The sequence below is a fragment of the Paramormyrops kingsleyae genome, chromosome 8 (genome assembly GCF_048594095.1).
Source record: "Paramormyrops kingsleyae isolate MSU_618 chromosome 8, PKINGS_0.4, whole genome shotgun sequence".
Taxonomy (NCBI): Eukaryota; Metazoa; Chordata; class Actinopteri; order Osteoglossiformes; family Mormyridae; genus Paramormyrops; species Paramormyrops kingsleyae.
Window position 1 is genome coordinate 20,636,267 of NC_132804.1, and position 18,614 is coordinate 20,654,880.

Consider the following 18,614-nt stretch of genomic DNA (forward strand, 5'->3'; position numbering starts at 1 on the left):
CAAAGCTGTCCTTCACCTTGCCTTTCTCCTCCCAACCACATGCTCCTCAGGGTTTTGCTCACCTGGGTCATCCACCTCTTACCATCATATTGCCCAAAGATATTTCGTGCTTCCAGCCTGCTCTTGTGCGGAGGCCCCTTTTGGCTAAGAATTATTCATGCTGCTCTTCAGTGAGTTGTGCTGTAATGCAGCACTATCCTTTCATTATAACAAGGTTGCCTGAGTTTGTACACACCATCTCGTTTGAGATGTTGCTAGTGCTTTGTGCCTTGGCATGGCTTCTTATGACTTAAATTGTGAATGCTTGCATATATCGAAGCATTGGGTAGTTTGTGCTCTAGCCTCCCATCCTCAGGGATTAAGGGTTTGATTTCAGGCTTTTGTGGAATGTGTACCTGTGGAGTTTCTGCCCATGTCATGCGGGATTCCTCCAAATGCTCCAGCTTCTGCCCACCATCGGAAAACAGGTGGTTCTGCACTTAGGTGTGTCTCAACTACATATATGTGATGGTGTGTCTATGCATCTAGTGATGGACTGAGATCCCATCCAGGGTGTTCCCCCTTCCTGGGATAGGATCATGGTTAACCAGTGCACTATTCTGCAAACTGGAAAATGGCTTGGATGGGTCTATCGAAGTGTCTTATTTCCTTATATGCTTTTTTTGATGGCTTCATTACATTGTGGTGATGAATACCATGAGGGACCTTAGCACACGCCCAGTCTTCTCTGGGGCAAAGTCGCCTTTTTGAGGATCTCCCTGTAGAAGCTGTAGATCCCCTTCCTTCCTCCTCCAACAACACGTTTGCACTTTGTCGAATCTCATTTGTTGACAGTAACTATCAAGTGCCCTGTCTGTGTTTGCTGTAGCGTGCGGCCTGGCGTTTGTGTGCCGTGAAACCTGTTTAAGCATGACGCTGATGGTCGTTTTAATCCAGTCCATGTGCTGTTTGAGGCTCCAGCTCCTTTCATGATATTTCTGCTTCCGTTTGTCAGCTATGAATAAGGATGCGTATATGTACACTGTAGCTCGTATCTGCCTTTAGTAGACGATGATGACAGTTTAAGGAAATCTTTTGTTTGCGATGCATTTGTTCTTAGCCACTCTCTTTGATATAACTTTTAATTTGTACCAAAATGCAGAAGTTGGCGGGGTGTTGAAAAGTCACGGTTCACTGTCCCATACCTCCATATGTCAGTTGGTTGAGCCATCTTGTTTACAACTGTATGTGTGTGCAAATTTCAATTGAGGAATTGTTCTAACAAGTCCATACTAGCTCATTAACGCCCCCCATTATATTTGTGTGTTTAGCTGTTCAGCATTCATTTATGGAACATATTCTTATCCAGCAAAGTGGTGAGATGTGTTGTTGTGTGTCACTTAGAAGCATTTCCCTCTCAGGCAGAGCGAACTTCAGTTTGTACTTGTACCATGTTCCTGAATAATAATGAAATGGACCGATGCTGAGTTATTGTCAAACAAATGCATCTTATTAGCTGGAGGTTGTCGACCTGGGGGGATTGCAGGGGGTCCATGGTGTGGTGTTGCAAATTGAGAAAATGTCGGTATTATCATCCACTTTCCGCAACACAAACGGAGTATTACAGCTGCCCCCCCCCCCCCCCAAAAAAAAATCCTTAGTTTCTTCTCAACTTGTGTAATTACACATTAGTGTTATGTTAGAGGGACCTGGTGTAAGACAGGCTGAAAACCCCCTACTTAAGGCCAATTTAACTGGCTTCTGGCAGCCCATAGTGCCTTGGTGTCTTTATTGACTTGCTCCAGCCTGAGGTGTCCCGTAGTTTGGGATAAGGGAGTGTCTCTTCTTGTCTGGCATTCGGGCTGAATGTGTCCTGAGGAGCAGAAACGCCCCTCTCATTGTTCGTCTGGGGTTAAGCTTGGCGCAGTTCCTGCCACTGTAGGCTATTGCCTTTGCCTCTCGCCCCCAGGGTTGTGAGTTTGATTCCCGCCCCTTGCTGTGAGCAGCGTATTGGGAGTTTGCAAGTCCTTCCCGGTTCTTGCTTTGGCCACGCCAGTTTCTTCCCACAGTTTTAAGACATGTAGGTGGCTGAACTGGTTTTTGCTCAGGTGTTAATGCAGGTTAGTGTGTGCCCAGCGATGGGCTGGCATCTCCACCCAGGGTATCCTATGCTTCGAGGGACCGGCTGTGGGCTCACAGACGCCTCACAGACAGCCTGGTGTGGAAAGTAGGGCAGACCAGCAGTTACAGGGTGCTATGTGCCTTATACTGCTTCAAAGGCATATGGTGCCAATATCTTATTTCATTTTCTGGCCATTGAACTGTCTCCTTTTTGTACTTTCTAACAGTTTGTATGATTTGGTGGTTTTAAGATTGTTTTAATTTAGCAGACTAATCCTAAAGCCCTTATTTGCCTTTTTTAAAAAAACTCTGGTCCTTTAATTGGGCGAGATAAAGTTCCTGTTCATACATGGATACCAAATAGAGGGTGACTTGGAGCCGCTGAACGTGGAGGGCACTGATAGGTCACCCGTGCTGTTGTCCTCACTCCTGCTTCAATAACTTGCCATCTATGCTGAAGCACTGCTTTATTTTTTTCCCAGACTGTTCCTCTTAAACGGGTGTAGTCAGAGTTTAATTGATTAATTTTCATTAATGAAGGGTCAGGTCCTTCTGAAGCTTCTCCTAGCAGCTTCTCCTTGTATCTTGGTCTGGATACCTGCAGATGTTTATGAAGGAATGAAAAGAATGCTTTCTTATCCCCAGAGGTCAGGTGGTCAAAACTGAAGGTTGAACCTCGGTGTTTGCTGTGAATAAATATTGATTGTTTTTAGATTAAGTAATTTGATTATATATATTCATGTCAGGGAAGATATGGACTTGTATCAATTACAAGTACTCATTTGTGTTCTTTGGTCTGATTATGTAGATCCGCAGCAAAAAGTTGTATCATGTTATTAATTAACAGATAACGTCTTGCGTATCCAAAGTAAAATGCGTTACGTAATGCTTGGATAAGGAACATTTGGATTTAGAAACATCTCAGCCTGTAAGATCTTCTGAAGATATCTGTTTTAACATGTAAGTCTAAGGAAGATATATTCTGAGAGATACTTGAACCAGACATTATTTAATCTGCCTCCTGTCTCTTGATAATCATAAATGTAAATAAACATACACTATATGGACAAAAGTATCGGAACACACCTCTTAAACATTGAATTCAGGTGTTTCATTCAGACCCATTGTCGCAGGTGTATAGAATCAAGCACCAATCCATGCAGTCAGGTTTACAATCATCTGTGAAAGAATGGGTCATTCTGAATAGCTTGGTGAGTTCAAGCGTGGCCATAGGGTGCCACTTTTGCAATAAGTCAGTTTGTGAAATTTCTTCCGTGCTAGATACTCCACAGTCCAGTAAGTGGTATTTTTGCAAAGTGGAAGCATTTAGGATCAACTCGGCCACAAAGTGGCAGACCATGTAAAGCAACATAGCGGGTTGCCGAGTGTTGAGGTGCATAGTGTGTAAAAGTCGCCAGCACTCTGACTCGATAACTGCAGAGTTCCAGGCTTCCTCTTGCATGAACCCCAGCACAAAAACCGTGCACCAGGAGCTTCATGGAATGGGGTTTTATGGCCATGCAGCTTCATGCAAGTGTCACATCACCAAGTACAATGCTAAGTGTCAGATGGAGTTGTGCAAAGCACCCTGCCACTGGACTCGAGTAGTGGAAACATGTTCTGTGGAGTAACGAATTGCGCTTCTCTGTATGGCAGTCTGGATTTGTCGGATTATAGGAGAACACACCTGCCTGACTGCATTGTGCCAACTGTAAAATTTGGTGGAGGAGGAGGGATAATGATATGGGGTTGTTATTCAAGGTTTGGGCTCGCAACTCAAGTTCAAGTGAAGGGAACTCTTTATTATCAGCATACCAAGACATTTTGGACAATTCAGTGCTTCCAACTTCATGGGAATGTTTTGGGGAAGGCCCTTTTCTGTTCTAGGATGACTGTGCCTCAGTGCACAAAGCAAGGTCCCTCAGGTCATGGTTGGGTGAGTTTGGTGTGGAAAAACTTGACTGGCACAGAACCCTGACCTCAATCCCATTGAACACCTTGAATAGAGATTACGAGCCAGGTCTTCACATCTAACATCAGTGCCTGACCTCACAAATGATCTTCTTTATGAATGGGATGAAAATTCCCAAAAGACACACTCCAAAATCTTGTGGAAAGCCTTCCCAGAAGAGTGGCAGCTGTTATTGTTGCAAAGGGAGGGGACCAACTCCCTCAACTGTTAATGCCTGTGGATTTCGAATGGGATGTCATAATACAGTGGTACCTCAGAACTCGAATTTAATCAGTTCAGAACTCCGGATCGAATCCTGAAAAGTTCGAGTTGTGATCGAATTTCCCCCATAAGAAATAATGGAAAACCAATTAATTGGTTCCCGGCCCCAAAAAATTACACCTAAATTTTTTTTTTTTTTTTTTTTTTTTTTTTTTTTTTTTTTTTAGCATTTAAACACAAAATGAACCGGATAAAACAATAAAAGCATATACTGTACTAAACACATCTAAGCACATTTATCAAAACAGTAATTTTTAAAGTAAGAAAATAAATGTATCCAAACAATGTGTCCTACCCTTATAGTCCGCTCCTTCCGTGTGCCACGCCCCCTCATTAACCCTTGTGGAATCCCCGTGTGATCAGCTGTTTCTGGTTGTTGTCATTAGTCCTCTGTATTTCGCCCGCGTTTCATGCCTTGTCCACACGTACACGGGTATATTTTAAAATGGGTGTTTTTCCTCCTCCGTTTAAAAAAAGAATTCCCGTCCACACGAACATTGTCTTCTAAAAAATTTCCGTCCACATGAAACCGCTAAAATGCGCTGTCAAAAGCATACCAAAACAGACGGCATTATAACTCTAACCGTACTGCCATGTTAGCCAAGCTAATTGCCAGTCCTATTAAGTTGAAAACCATGGCGCACATTCCGACGCCTGTGTTGATCAATATAATGCGAGAGTGACTCAACATTTCTGTACACATGTAAGAAGTCCTGTCAGCAAGGTTCGCACAAGCACTATTTCGGCTAAGTCAGCCATTGCTCAAACTCGCCTAATGTATACAGCAAACAGCGTACGCTCTGACGTTAAACAATCTGGCATTTCGAGCCAAAAACTCAGTTTTCCCTGTCTACATGTCGACGCTCAAAACGGAGTTTCTTAAAATCTTCACCCTGGTTTTTTTTTTAGTTTTGCAAAATCTCCGTTTTCAGTAACCTGAGACGCCGTTTACGTTTGGACAAAAGCCCAAGACGTATAGAAAAAGGTACGTTTTAAAATATACCTGTGTATGTGTGGACAAGGCATCAGTTTGTTTCCCCAGTCCAGTCATCGTATTGTCCGTCTGCGTTTTGCCTGCCTTACCTGTAATTAAACCCCGTATTCCCTGATACCCTGACGTCTGCGCCTTTGTCTCCGTTCCGTCCCCGCTCGGCACAACAATATTATTATAATTAAACATATTAATGGTTTATTATTAATATTAAAATAAGAATCTATTTTTAAATGTGTTATTATATAATAATTACTGTTACTGTCTATCATTGTCTAAATGTATTTTTACTGTCTAAATACATGTATTCAGCTAGTGTAAACATGCATGATGCTATCACCGCTAATGTGAGGCTAAGACTGAAGCTTTACCCTTTGTTTCTGCTGAGAGACGTGCCGCGTGACTCATTTCCCCACGCGTACAAGTTATCTTAGGTCGGCATTCACGGTTTGACTTCTGAGATTCAGATCGAGCTCTAGGTAATTTTTTTTTTTAACAGGTTGGTTCGACTTTTAAGAAATTTGAGTTCTAATGAGTTCGAGAACTGAGGTACCTACCACTATATCAGGATAGTAATGTCAGGATATCTTCAGTATTCCTTGAAGCTTTGATGCTATGAAATGGTAAAGACTAGCTTTTCATTCGTAATCCCCAAACCATTAGTCAGCAGGTAATTATTCACCAATGGGCCTGAGTAGCTTATAGACGAGGTGAAAAACACTTTCCTCAGAACTAGTCGTTCCTGTGCTGAAAGCCCCTGGAAGTGCAGAAATGATTGAAATAAATATTCCATAAGTGAAATGCAGAGCAAAATAAATGGGCCAGTATCCATGCAATAAATTAGTGTACCTGCAAAATTTACATTGTTACAGCTGGTATTTGAGAACTGCTGAACATTCCTTCTTAGCAGTAATATGTCACACTCTTAATTTAAGTTCAATACGGAAGGTCTGTATCAAGCTGAAAGGAAATGTGTGTGGGTTGATGTCCCTTGTCTAATGATCTAGCAGTGTTTTTCACCTCTTTGGTCGTGTTCAGTCCACACTCAAGTCCAGCGTGTTGGATGCAAGAACCCTAGGGCAGCAGGTGTAAAAGTAAGGATGGTGGTTCGTATCGTTGTGGTTTCTGTTTGAACGGTGTACCAGGTGACAATGCCGTAGTCACTGAGACAACGGGGGGGACCAAGGGCGTAATCATAGTATATATTGGGGGGGGACAGTGTGAGTACATCTGAACATTCCCCCTGCCCCCATTGTGCTGTAAGGGGGGCTCTGATTATGATGTTGAGCAGATGCATGTTCATTTGGGGCTTTTTTTTTTTTTTGGTTTTTTTTTAACAAATGGGGGAGAGCTGGGAACACAAGACAAGAATTTTGATTTCAACAAAGGTGAAACAAGCAGGGAAACGCGACCACAGTCAGGTCTACAGATGGGTTAGCGCGCTCTGGTGCTCTGCTCTCCCAAGAGACAAAACAGAAGTTTGTTGTATATTACTGGTGAAGGGCTTGTCATGTGACTCTGCCCAACCCAAGCATGTTCCCACCTCCTCTGTCTTAGGGGTACTTAACCCAATTTGTTGTATAAACATGTATATAAGTCATTTTGGATTAAACCATCAGCTTATGATGTTGGGGAATACTGTGACTGGGGGAAGTCACTCAGCAGCTGGGTCTCATGGCAGTGATTTGGAGGTTGAATATTGATGAAGCATTGAATATGTACGTTGTCTAACATTTAAGGAAAGTGTTGGAATTTGACTTTTTAGTTGGGTTAATGCAAGCGCTTAATGATGATGGGAATGAGTTTGTAATTGAATGATTATGTGTCATCTTAGTTATGTTAGATGACAAGATACAACTGAAAACACCTTTTGGGCATGTATGAACACTGAACATCGACAAAAGTGTGTGTGTGACTACCCTACCTGTGCTTGTCTGGTGCCGTAGTGGGCCGGCCTAATGAGCCGAGGCGAACTGGCTGTTGCCTGGTAATTGTCATGGAGATGTGTCTGTCTAGCAGCACTAAGCTTAAGTGATCAGTCGTAAAACAAGTTTGCTCTCCTCCTTGCAAGTTTTCTTCCTTGCATTTTTCACCCTTCAAATTCACGTGTGTGTGTAATATGTATGCGTGTATATGTCTGTATAATGTGTGTATGTGTGTGTATATATAATATATATATATATATATATATATATATATATAACAGTCTGACCTCAGATTTTTTCACGGTTAGAATTTGGAGGACATCAAAGTCGCCCCCCAAAGTTAAATTTATCACATTGAATTGCCAAGAAAGAAACTGCTTCCCAACAGACATTTTTTCTGTCATAAAACTCTGATTCACTTTAAACGGAAAGCCACGTCAAAGGTGCTCCCGCGACTTAATGGGCCCGCCGAGGTGGACAGACCAGCGATTGTTGGCACGTGGGTGTTTGTCTGGACTTATTGCTGCTGGAAAGGCTGACGGCCCCTGGGAGCAAGAGGGGAAGGGCTTCTGTCAGTCTTCCTCGTCATTTTTCATTGGCTGGCGTCTTGTGACGTAAACAGACAGGTTTGAATGATTTCCATAAGAAGATTAATGTTCAGTTGTATCTTTCCAAACTCAGTGGTTTTAATTTTATATTGATTTATCAGGGTGCTAATCACTGTGAGTAATCTCCATTTACAATGTTTTATTCTCAAAATAAAACAGAATTCGGTTCTTCAAGATGGGTAAATACTGATAATGATTCTTCAGTATTTTTGACGTTTTATATTTCATTACAGATTTACATATTCAGCAAATATTACTGATTATGTACATTACATTTATGGCTGCATGATTCTGAAAAAAATATCGCGAAACATGATTCTTTTGCTTAGAAATGAGATTTGCAGTTCTCTGTAATGATTTTTTTTTCTTCAATTTAAATGTTTATTGCACTCATTAAACTGCAAAAGGAAGCACAACAAAACATGACTGTGCCAAACATGATTGATCCAGGACCAGCATGTCAACTTCTGACAACAGATAGGAAACCCTGAATTGGCCATTCAATTAGGGTAACCAAAACATACCAAAAGTTCTAGTACCCAGACTGCCAGTGCCGTATTTTTTGGTACTTCAACATAAACTTCTCAAAAACCCATCTAGGAATCATTTAAACAACAAGGCTGAAAATGTGATGTCATTCAGTGCCGGTACCAGTTTTTACCCCAGTGGCAAACCAACACCTTGAAGTGCTGTACCTTTGGTACCTTCTTGAAGTACCAAAAGTAAGGTACCTGGTGCGGTGGAAAAGATTTCCCTTTAAGGAAAATGCAGAATTATGGGACGCTTAAGACTCTCTGGGGAGCGCTTGTTTTGATCCAGCTGATGTAATACAATGCAGAAGAACTGTAGTAATTTAGAAGTGAGATTGTGGTATTTTTATCATTAATTGTGCAGCCCTAATTACATTGACCCTGAACATTTCACAGGTGAAGCATCCATCCATCCATCCATCATTCGACTGATGAGCCTGGAGGCTTGCTGAATCAAGGCTGTATGGTTACCTGGACTTTATCCCCAGCAGCATAAGGAACAAGCCTGGCTTATCCCCTGGGTGGCATAAAAGAACAAAGCTTTATTTTGCTATCAGAAACCCAGCCATATTGTTATTTCTTTTTAATAAGGCTTACAGGTGTGTCACAGGGAAACCAATTATCCTACTGCAACTGGAACGTGTCAAACGTCTAAGCCCGTATGCAGAGATTTGTGTGATTTGTAGTTTCCATGTTCTCTTATCTGTGTCATCCTTAAAAACTAGGCAATAAAAACCAGGCTTACACAAGCACCTCTTTCTAGACAATAGGTGCTAAACAAACCTTTCAATATCGCCCTATCTTTCGACTTCCCCGGTACAGCATTTACTCAAGTCTTTGCCTATGTAAAGCAGATACAAAGCCCGGCCAGCTTGAGGTTGAACGCTAAAGGCCGGGGTGATGTGTGCATGCATGTGGCTGCTTTGCTTTTGCACTTCCACTCATCTTCCATGCTGTTTACCCAGGGCAGGGTCACGGTGACCCCGGAGCCTGTTCCAGGAAGCACAGGGCTGGGGAACACCCTGAATGGGATGCCCCTCTATATAAATCCTGCTGGGTGAATTACGGTTGTCAGGCTGTTCGGGGCCTTTCGCTCGGGAAACATCAGGCGTGTGTCCCACTTTCTTAAGCTGTCCGACTCTGTAATCATTTTGAGGGATTTACGAGAACCCCACACCCAGAAAATCGCAGCCAGGGGCTGGTGTCTTGGGATGAAGACATGTTTTCATCAGCCGTCTGCCGTTGATGCTCATATGACCGCACGGCTTGGCTCTGCGTGTGCCGCCTTTCGCTGGTTATTTGTTTGTTTGTTTATTTGCCACCACATTGTAGCATGTGCGTGGTACAAGCCTCTCTTTGAGCGCGTGACACGCAAATGAATTGAATTGCTCAATTGACTCATCAAGGCTGCCTCATTCTCACCCTGGGAGGGGGGGTTGTGTTGCTGGGACGGGCAAAGGCAAATTTATTCATAAAGCACCATTCATGCACATTCAAAGTGCTTTGCAGAAGATAAAAATGTATGAATGTTAAGAATATTAAAATTGACATAAAAAGGACATTTTAAATACATTAAGGAAAGTCGCATACATTGAAAATGTTCATAAATTGTTAAAGCCAAAATTACAATAGTTAGCCAAAAGCATAGTGAAATCAAAAGGTCTTAAGCCTAGATTTAAAAATGGCTGTAGCTGGAGCAAGTCTAAAACTCCCGTAGTCGGTTCCAGCTTTCAGCAGCATGATAGCTGAATGCGATTTTACCCTGCTTAGCTCGAGCGTTAGGAACAGCCAGCTGACCAGTTCCAGGGGATCTATGGGCCATGCTGGGTTTGTAGGCTTCAAGCATCTCAAAAGTATTTGTCAGACTTACACCATTGAATGACTTGGGGACAATTAAGAGTATTTAAAAAAAATTATAGCTGACTGGAGGCCGGTGTAAAGTCCCAGGTGACGGTGTGATGTGTTTTAGTAAGCAAACTTACAGCCACATTTTCAATTGGTTTCAATTCTCCGATTGTCTTTTTAGGGAGACCAGACAAAATAGCATTATAATAATCCACCCTACTGGAATTAGGAGCATGGATTGTTTTCTCAGTCTTGATTTGGAAATAGACCCTCTGGTTTTGCTGATATTTTTTAAATGATAGAAGGCTGACCTAGTCACTGCTGTCATATGGTTACTAAAAGTTGTCCATTAAAACACCAAGCTTTCTGACCTGGATGATTGTCTTCAGAGTCCTGGATTTAAGAAGTGTCAATTTGAAACCTTTCCTGCTTTTTACCATGATGAAACTGAAGAAAGTTGTACTGCATCCATGTATTAAGTTGCTCTGGACAGTTACGTGGTAGGTCAGTGGGAGTATGGTCAATGGGAGTTTTGATCGTTAGGGGATGCAGCTTTGAGTATCGTCATGGTGATTAGGATGTGCAGTATTGTTGGCTTTAAGAATTTGACCCAAAGGGAGCATATAAAGGTTAAATAGGAGGGCCGCTAAAATTGATGTTTTGTGAGACCCCATGTCTAATATCTGTACGTTTTGATTCATAAATATCCTAAGCAACAAAATACACCCTGCCTTCCAAACAGGACAGTTCCAGATGATCCAACTCAAAGTTTTGACCTGACTCTCTGCTGTAAAATGTCGGGTGATACTTTTATTATTAGTCTTTTTTTATAGTTTAGCCATGTGTGGAGAGGCTGGGGTGACCTCTGGTTGACCTTCTCACCCTGTGCACTGTTCCAGTCGTACGCAGCGCGTCCTCATTTGCATCAGGCCGATGGGGCACGATGACTCACCCTGCTTTCGCGGACGCGGATGCACCCTGTATTATACACTGTGAGCAGGCCTGACAGCTGGACCAGCATCATAAGACATTCAGGTCTCTACAACTCATTAACTTTTTGGGGGGGAACTAACCAACCACCCCCTGAGATGAGTGGATTACAGTATATATGAATTTGTGTGTGCATGTACAGAATATAAACCTCTACTTATTAATGGCTATCTGCAGGTAAGCACATTTACTGGAAAGTGTATAAACTGGCCCAAAACACTTCAGATTCAACTTTCTTTGTTCAGAAATGTTACTTATATAAATTTTTCCATGAGCATAAAGGATATTTTTTTGCTTGTTTTGCCAACCTGTACCCAGTCATTCAAAAAAACGCATTGAAATGCACCGGTTAAATGGTTTTACCAAAAATAAATTTCACAAAATCCCATAAACCTAGGTATCCAAATAAAGCTCTGACAACAAAATCTCACAATCAGTGCCGGAAACCTGCCGTGCAAGTGAAAGTGAGGTCCCCTCTCATTAGGTCAGGCACAGCCCTGGTAGCCATATCTGAAAAGCCATTTAAGGTGATCACTTGGAACGTTTTTTTTTTGTCTCTGTTTGATATCAAAACAAAGCATTCTGCCTTATTAAATCTCACTAATTTTCTATTTTTATCTGCCAGTACCTACTCTTAAACCTCCATATTTCCACGACACTAGCTATTAATGATTGTGGCGTGATTGTTTTTATTTAAAATTAACAGACTTCTTTGTTCTTTGTTGTAGATGCAACAAGGACTAGGAAACAATGAAAATACAAAAGAAAGACAAACAGGTTAGTACCCCATGTCGAGCGCTGCTGTCCCTTCGAAACGCAGCCGAGGCACTGGCACTGCCATGCTTGCCAATTGCATTCGCGTACTGGGCTAAGTTAAAAGCTGAATGTTGAAACCGCGGCCTCTTCCCCAGCCCGGAGCCGTCCGTTTGCTCTGTGGACTGTGCTGTGGGAGGCTATCGTTCCTGCCGGGTTTGCGCTTGCCTCAGGCCGGAGTTCCCTCTTCTACTCGCTCTTATATCTTGTTACCTCAGTTTTTTTTTTATTGATCCTGCTTTTGCTTTTTGGGTCATTTTGCTCTCATTTATGTTTCTAGTGTTTCTCTAAGATCCTGTGATTCAGTTGCGTCACCATCGTCTGTAAGCCGCGGAAAGTTTACAGCTGCCTGTCAGGTAAAGTGTGTAGCATCTGAGGATGATCTCGTAGAAAACAGGGATGAGTGTTAATAGAAAAATCCTGTTTCCCTCTCTTTGCAGGTGTGGGATTATCTGTTCCTTTATTCTAGCGCTAATGCTTAAGTTCTCAAACGCGGAGGTACCTTCATCATTCCCATGGTGCCCAAAAAAAACTCATCGGTTGTGTACCTTCTGCCTCTGAGAGTACACTAGAACATGAATATTTAAATCTTTAGTCAAACCCGTTTGACAGAAAAGATGGCATTCATCAGTCCCGCTTCTTAATGATCTTTTGTGTAATTAAACAGGGACTGAACACAAGGCTCTTCACCAAAATAATAAACAGTCGCTGAGAGGTATCGACGGGGAAATGTAACTTTCTTGCAACAATGCCACCATTGTGATGTCATTAATTATCAGAGAGGTGGCTGTGAGGGGAGGCTTCATTTTTATTGGCTAACATAGAGATGTGGAATGGGATATCATTGGCTTATTTTTCTTATACATTTAATTAATTGGGCAGACGTAACACAGCTCTAAAATAAGACATCGTCTGTTTCGTGTGTTTGTGTCTGATTCATGTCTAGTCATTGTAAGGCTTTAGAGCAGGTGTACACTTTCAGAAAGGTTACTGGAAATGCTGTGGGCATCGTTTCAGTGTTAACACATGTACTAGTCAGTTCACTAGTCTTGTTTCGTACCTTCTGTGGTATAGAGCCTCCAATGCCTTTAACTGGAATGTAGCAAATACAAGGGCGTTTTGGACAGGCACAACAGCGGACAGTGTCGTATGGTACAGACAGACTTTGATTTGGGGTCACCTGAGGACCCAAGGGCAACTGGTTACCTGGCCTTTAACATTAGCATGTTGAACTTCTATAAGAGAGCAGTGGTAGGGCTTAGTTGTCCCCTCCCATTAGAAAGCCAGTAATCATTAGCATAGGCAACATACGGCATCTACATATTGTGTGGTTCAAGATTACAGAACTTACAGCCCAAACTCTGACATCCTGAGCTGTAGGGATCCTATGTTGGTTAAGTTCATCAAGGTTAACTTTGTACTGAAGCATGAGCCTGTGTTGCTGTAATGCTGACCGGTCTTCAGTGTCCTCATTACCAGGTCGTCTACATGTCTGATTGTTGTCGTGCGAATGAGAATTTAGTTTCATGCCTCTATTGGGTGTGGTGTGGTGGGATGGGGGGGGGCTCCTGAAATATGATCGGTAATAATGGTGGGATGGAGAGTTAAATTTATTACCTTAATGCAGAGATTTGGCCGATAAGCAGGAAATCCACCTGAGGATGGGGCTGCACCCACCTACGCTGAGCTTAAGAAGTTATATTAAGTGTTTTTATTTCTGTAATGAAGACTATGGACTCTTGCACATTTGTTATCGTAGCTATTGTGTGGAATGTCTATGTGTAATATGTGTGGTATGTACAGGGAATGTATTATTTTTTTGATTTCTGTTCTGCTTCGGACCTATAATGCTAACATTTAATAATACATGGTGCTATAACGCAACATTTAAGTAAATGTCAATATGTATGTAAATATGGAAATGGTATATGACATTTCAGTTTCTGAAATACATGTTTGGGGGATAAATGCAGACATAATTTGTCAGGCGAGTGTCTGAATTCTTTTGTTCTTGTGAAATACTGACTAGATGGTAAAACCATTGACAGTTGTTTCGTGTTCCCTGGTGGAGAAGGTAGGGCTGGTGTTTAGGTTCTAGAATGATCAGAGGCAGTGGTTGTAAACCAGTATGTCTCTGCTGTGTTCTCAGACTTAAACACTGTCTGTCTCCCATCTAATTGCTAATTCCCGCACACGGAGCGCAGTCATGTTTTTTCTGGGCCACGTGGAGCCACATTGCTCTCAATTTTCTGAAAATTGGATTTGATATTGACATTCTCGACACGGGTTGTTTGTCGTCGAGGTAGCGCTGGGTAATCGATGGCCCCCTTGGCTCGGGCCCGCGGGATCGGGTGCGAAGCGCAGCCGCAAGTGACCACCGGCCGGACCATGGTGCCGCTGTCCCATGTGGAGTGCTCTGGGTGCCGCCAGGGCACCGAGTGCAAGATCCTGGTCGGATGCTGCTCTCACTTTGACGTCGTGCCTCGTCCTTCCTCAGTCCCCCCCATAGACGAAGGCACATGGGGAGGCCTCATCCAGCTGCGTTCCGCTCTGTGGTTTGGATTATTTTTTCTTTCCTTTATCAGCCCCCCCTGGCCAAACGACAGTAAACACGTTTAGCGTATGCATTAGGATTCCCCCCCCCATGCCCCGCCTCTTTCCAGCAGCCTTTTGTCTGAACAGCATTTGCTGGAGCCTCTTTGCCTGAAACGGCGGTGCTGGCATTGACGCGACTGCGGCTGCTGCCTCTACTATGTGGGAGGGAGCCTCCATTGATTCAGAGGCAGCTGGACTGCAGCCTGTGTGTGTGTGTGTGTGTGTGTGTGTGTGTGTGTGTGTGTGTGTGTGTGTGTGTGTGTGTGTGTGTGTGTGTGTGTGTGTGTGTGTGTGTGTGTGTGTGTGTGTGTGTGTGTGTGTGTGCTTTGCTGGATGTCTGGTGAACGCATGCACTGCAGAACCTTGGCGGAGCCGCGAGGTTTGTGTGTCCGCGTGCGTGCGTGCGTGCGTGCGTGTGCATGTCCGTCTGCACCCTTACCGCAGCAGCAAGCTCGCACTCTCTCACGCTCTGCTTCTCTCTTGCTCTCGGCCAGTTGCGGGCGGGCAGGCAGCTGTGTCCGGGCATGAGCGCGGACCCCAGGAAATCGTGGCCGCTCGCCTGCAAGTCCAAAACCCACGACTGAGTGTGACGATTAGTTTCAAGGTGACCCTTTGCTAATGCTTTTTAGCTTAATCTTTAATGCTCGTTAATAAGAGTGGCTCCCGGGGCACGGCTTCTGCCCCAAAGGCCAGGCTGACGCACGTGAGCTAAAGCAGGGGGTGTCACCAGACCTCAAGTCCAAAATGATCCCTTGCTTTGTCCATTTTGGAGCGAGACAGCATGTGCACGCACACATAGAAGCACAAACGCCCGCCATGCGCCACCTTCCGGCACCGTAAGGGTTACCTCGGAGACGTGTTTACGCTGCCGCTTCCTGCGGCTTGGTACGAAGCCTGTTTCCGTGGCGACGGCCCTACTTCCAGCCCGCTGTGGAGCCTGCATGATTCATTGACATTAGCCGCGTACCTGTCAGAGTGCGGCAGCCGCTCTGCCCCGTTCGCAGACGCAAACAGAAGTCCGGCCCCTTGCCGGCTCGCAGGTCAGGCTGCCGCGCGGGAAAACGAAACTACCAGCAGGCGTGCTGCCGTTAGCGGGAGCTGTAGTCCATCTGCGATCGTCCACGTTTAGCACTGGTTTTCCTCCGTCCCTTTAAAGGTGAAATAATATCACGATGTTCAGTCACAACGTTGAGCTGTCACGGTGAGTAGCCTGTGATAGGGTTAAACATTTTATTAAGTGTATGTATGTTTGTGTGGCTATATGTAGCGAAAGTTTCTTGTCCTCCTATTTTCTAAGCAGATGTTTACGTTTAGCCCTAGAATGCCGCTTTGACTCCTCAGTCTTCCCAGTCCTGCATCTCCAAAGCCAGCGTCGACTGTCTCACCACTCCCTCCAAAATCCCATTCCCAGGATTCCTCTCGCACACACTCTGAGTCCAGCCTCTCCACGAAGTTCTGTGCTTCAGTCACATCCTGAGGGTCCTGATATATCGCGGCTCATCCAGTGCCTGTATTATTCTTTGGATCTGCGCCTTTAAATGGGTCCCTCTTGTTTTCGATGTGATTTCTCCAGCCATTCAGAGCATTGGGGCTCTTTTTGATTAGCATTCCCGGTGCTTTGTCCTATGCCCCTGGCGGCTGCTCTGGCTGCAGAACTATGCTGTTTACGCTCTGTTCCCTGCCCCTAGTAGTTTCTTCCGCTGCAGAACTTTGCCTTTTACGCTTGGTCCTCTGCTCCAACAGCTGTGCCGGCTGCAGGACTTTGCTTTTTATGCAGATGGATGGAGTCATAAGACTAAGAGAGGATCAGAACAACCCCATGTGATGTTGGACTTCTGCATTTTAAAATTTATTTTAAAAGAGAAAATCCGGGGGTTCAGGGCTGGGATGCCAAAAAAATACAAGTGTTAGCAAGTGCAGAACAATATTGTCACATTTTTGGCTGGGAAACGTGAACCGAAATACTCACTGCTGATTGGATGGAGGACAGGAAAAAAATAAAACAAGACAACCTAGCAGTGTTCCTCCCAGTCTGTGTACAGGAACTGGTACTGTGGTTGGGGTTATTGTGGGCCATCCAGAGGAAGCACTTGCTAATTATACACACAGGAAACGTCGGATGGTGGACAAAGCTAACTATTAGGATGAGCTGCCTCTCCCTTCAGGCCGTAGGTCCTCCCCTGCCCTTTCTCATAATGTTATGTATAATGTCTGTATTATTTTTAGCTATTCAGTTTACATTGTACTTTCAACAATCGCAGCACCTGTTGCATCCCTGTGATTAATCGCTGCTCTCACTTTACCGCAAATATTTTCTCTTTCTGTTAATTGTGTTTTGTGTACCCTGGAGCACTATTGCTCAGAATGACGCATCAAAAGAAGTTCGACTGGTTAGCTGAGGTGAAGTTATAGGATTAAAAACAAAGTCAATTCTAAGACCTGACAATCTTGGATAAAAGGGATTCATTTGGCATGAATGAATGAATGGTGATTAGAGTGGTTTAGTTTCTTGATATATTTACTTCTGTTTTGTTTAGAAGAATTAGCAACAAATTACTGCGGGCCAAAATTTCTAGGCTATGTAGAGTTTCTTGCTAAGAATTCTGATTGTCTCCTTATTTTGCGATCGTTTCTCTGTATGTTTATTGAAATTCTTTTGTCAGGTCTGTTATTACATTGTCATTAGAATGGGGGTTATAGACGTAGGAGTTTGCCAGTCCCTCCTATACTCAACCCAAACATGCTTGCTTGTTTGGCTCGTTTCAGATGACCGGTTCACCTGTTGTTTTCCAGTCCTGCTGAAGCTTTTATTTGTTCTCTTATCTATGCAAAGCTAGAAACAAGATTTACTTCTGAGTACTTTTAAGACATCAGTGTTTCTGTCCTGTGTACTATTACCTGTGAATAAGATTTAATTTAGTGTTGATTTTTTTCACCTTGGCAACTAGTAGGCAGTTTTACTGAAGCTGTTGCTAACTGACTGTCAAATTATCTGACTTTCTGTAAGTATTTTGCATTTGACTTGTAGCTGGTGGCATTCAAGGACTTTGTGAAAATTCTGGGTGCATTAGATGGTATTCAGTTTGCCGAGAACCCTCAAACACAGCTGTTTATTGGAAAATAACAGCTTTAAGGACTGAAAATAGAGAGAAGCATGGGTCCCGAGGGGAGACGTTTTTTTCTTCTGGGTTGTACTTATTGTTTTACTGCTTTTGCTTGCATCCCCCAGTGTTTATAGAGAGCTGGGGTGTGTCTGCATGGTGTCACTGTGTAACCCTGTGTATCTCTCCCTGTTCCTCTTCCCCGCTGTCGCCCGCTGTCCTCCAGATGTCCACCACCCAGTTATTAAAGCACACTTCATCCTCAGTAGCGCCTACTGCCACGGACCAAAAGGCACAAAGCCGCTTTTCCAGCAGTCCATCGGGCCTGCAGGAGCAGAGCCGGGGCTCCAGTGGGCTGACCAATCACTGCATGGCCCACAGCAAGCAGCTGAGCTTTGGGGAGGTGGGGCCTGCCGCCGGCCGCCTCAGCCCCCGCCCACAGTCGACGCCGCTGAACGGGGAGGAGGACGACGGCGGGGGCGGGGCCCGGGTTAAGAAGAAACGAAAGAAAAAAGACAGGAAGGAGGTGGAGCCTTGGCATAAGGGAGAGAAGGACCCCAAACCAAAGAAGAAGAAGGAGGCCGTCGAGGGCAAGGAGCTGCTCCCTCGGAGGTCCAAGGAGCTGAAGAAGGGGAGGGAGCCCAAGCTGGCTAAGGAGCCCAAGAAAGCGAAAAAGTCACAGGAGGCCAGAGCCAAGTCCAAGCTGAAGGCCTCCCGAGACTGCAAGAGCACCCCCTCCCCCCCGAAACAGCGCGGGCGCAAGGCAAAGTGAGCCCTGCCTCCGCTGCCATGTCACCTGTGCCGTAAACGTATATGTGTGCCACTGCTTTAGCCTGGCGGCCTTTAATTTGGCGACGTTAGCTTTGGTTAGCTCGTGGTGCCC

General features: G+C 44.2%; 1 protein-coding gene and 1 long non-coding RNA gene across 7 annotated transcripts in view; one reads left to right on the forward strand and one right to left on the reverse strand.

The window, feature by feature from the left end:
- Nucleotides 1-18,614, forward strand: part of chd6 (chromodomain helicase DNA binding protein 6) — a 56,172-nt gene that overhangs the window by 6,748 nt on the left and 30,810 nt on the right. For 3 of the 6 annotated variants that reach the window (XM_023795331.2, XM_023795334.2, XM_023795332.2), the window contains exons 2-3: nucleotides 11,951-11,999; nucleotides 17,958-18,499. In XM_023795331.2, coding sequence (XP_023651099.1) covers nucleotides 11,973-11,999; nucleotides 17,958-18,499 — 569 coding nt within the window. In that variant the 5' untranslated portion in view covers nucleotides 11,951-11,972. Of the gene's footprint in view, nucleotides 1-11,950; nucleotides 12,000-12,315; nucleotides 12,392-17,957; nucleotides 18,500-18,614 lie in introns of all 6 variants that reach the window. The other 3 variants (XM_023795335.2, XM_072715454.1, XM_023795338.2) reach the window with 2 other exon arrangements.
- On the reverse strand, nucleotides 12,124-16,697 carry LOC140592289 (uncharacterized). Its single transcript, XR_011992634.1, has 4 exons — nucleotides 15,939-16,697; nucleotides 15,598-15,778; nucleotides 15,070-15,189; nucleotides 12,124-14,626 (listed from the first exon to the last, which is right to left on the reverse strand). It is a non-coding gene; the product is annotated as an uncharacterized lncRNA (long non-coding RNA).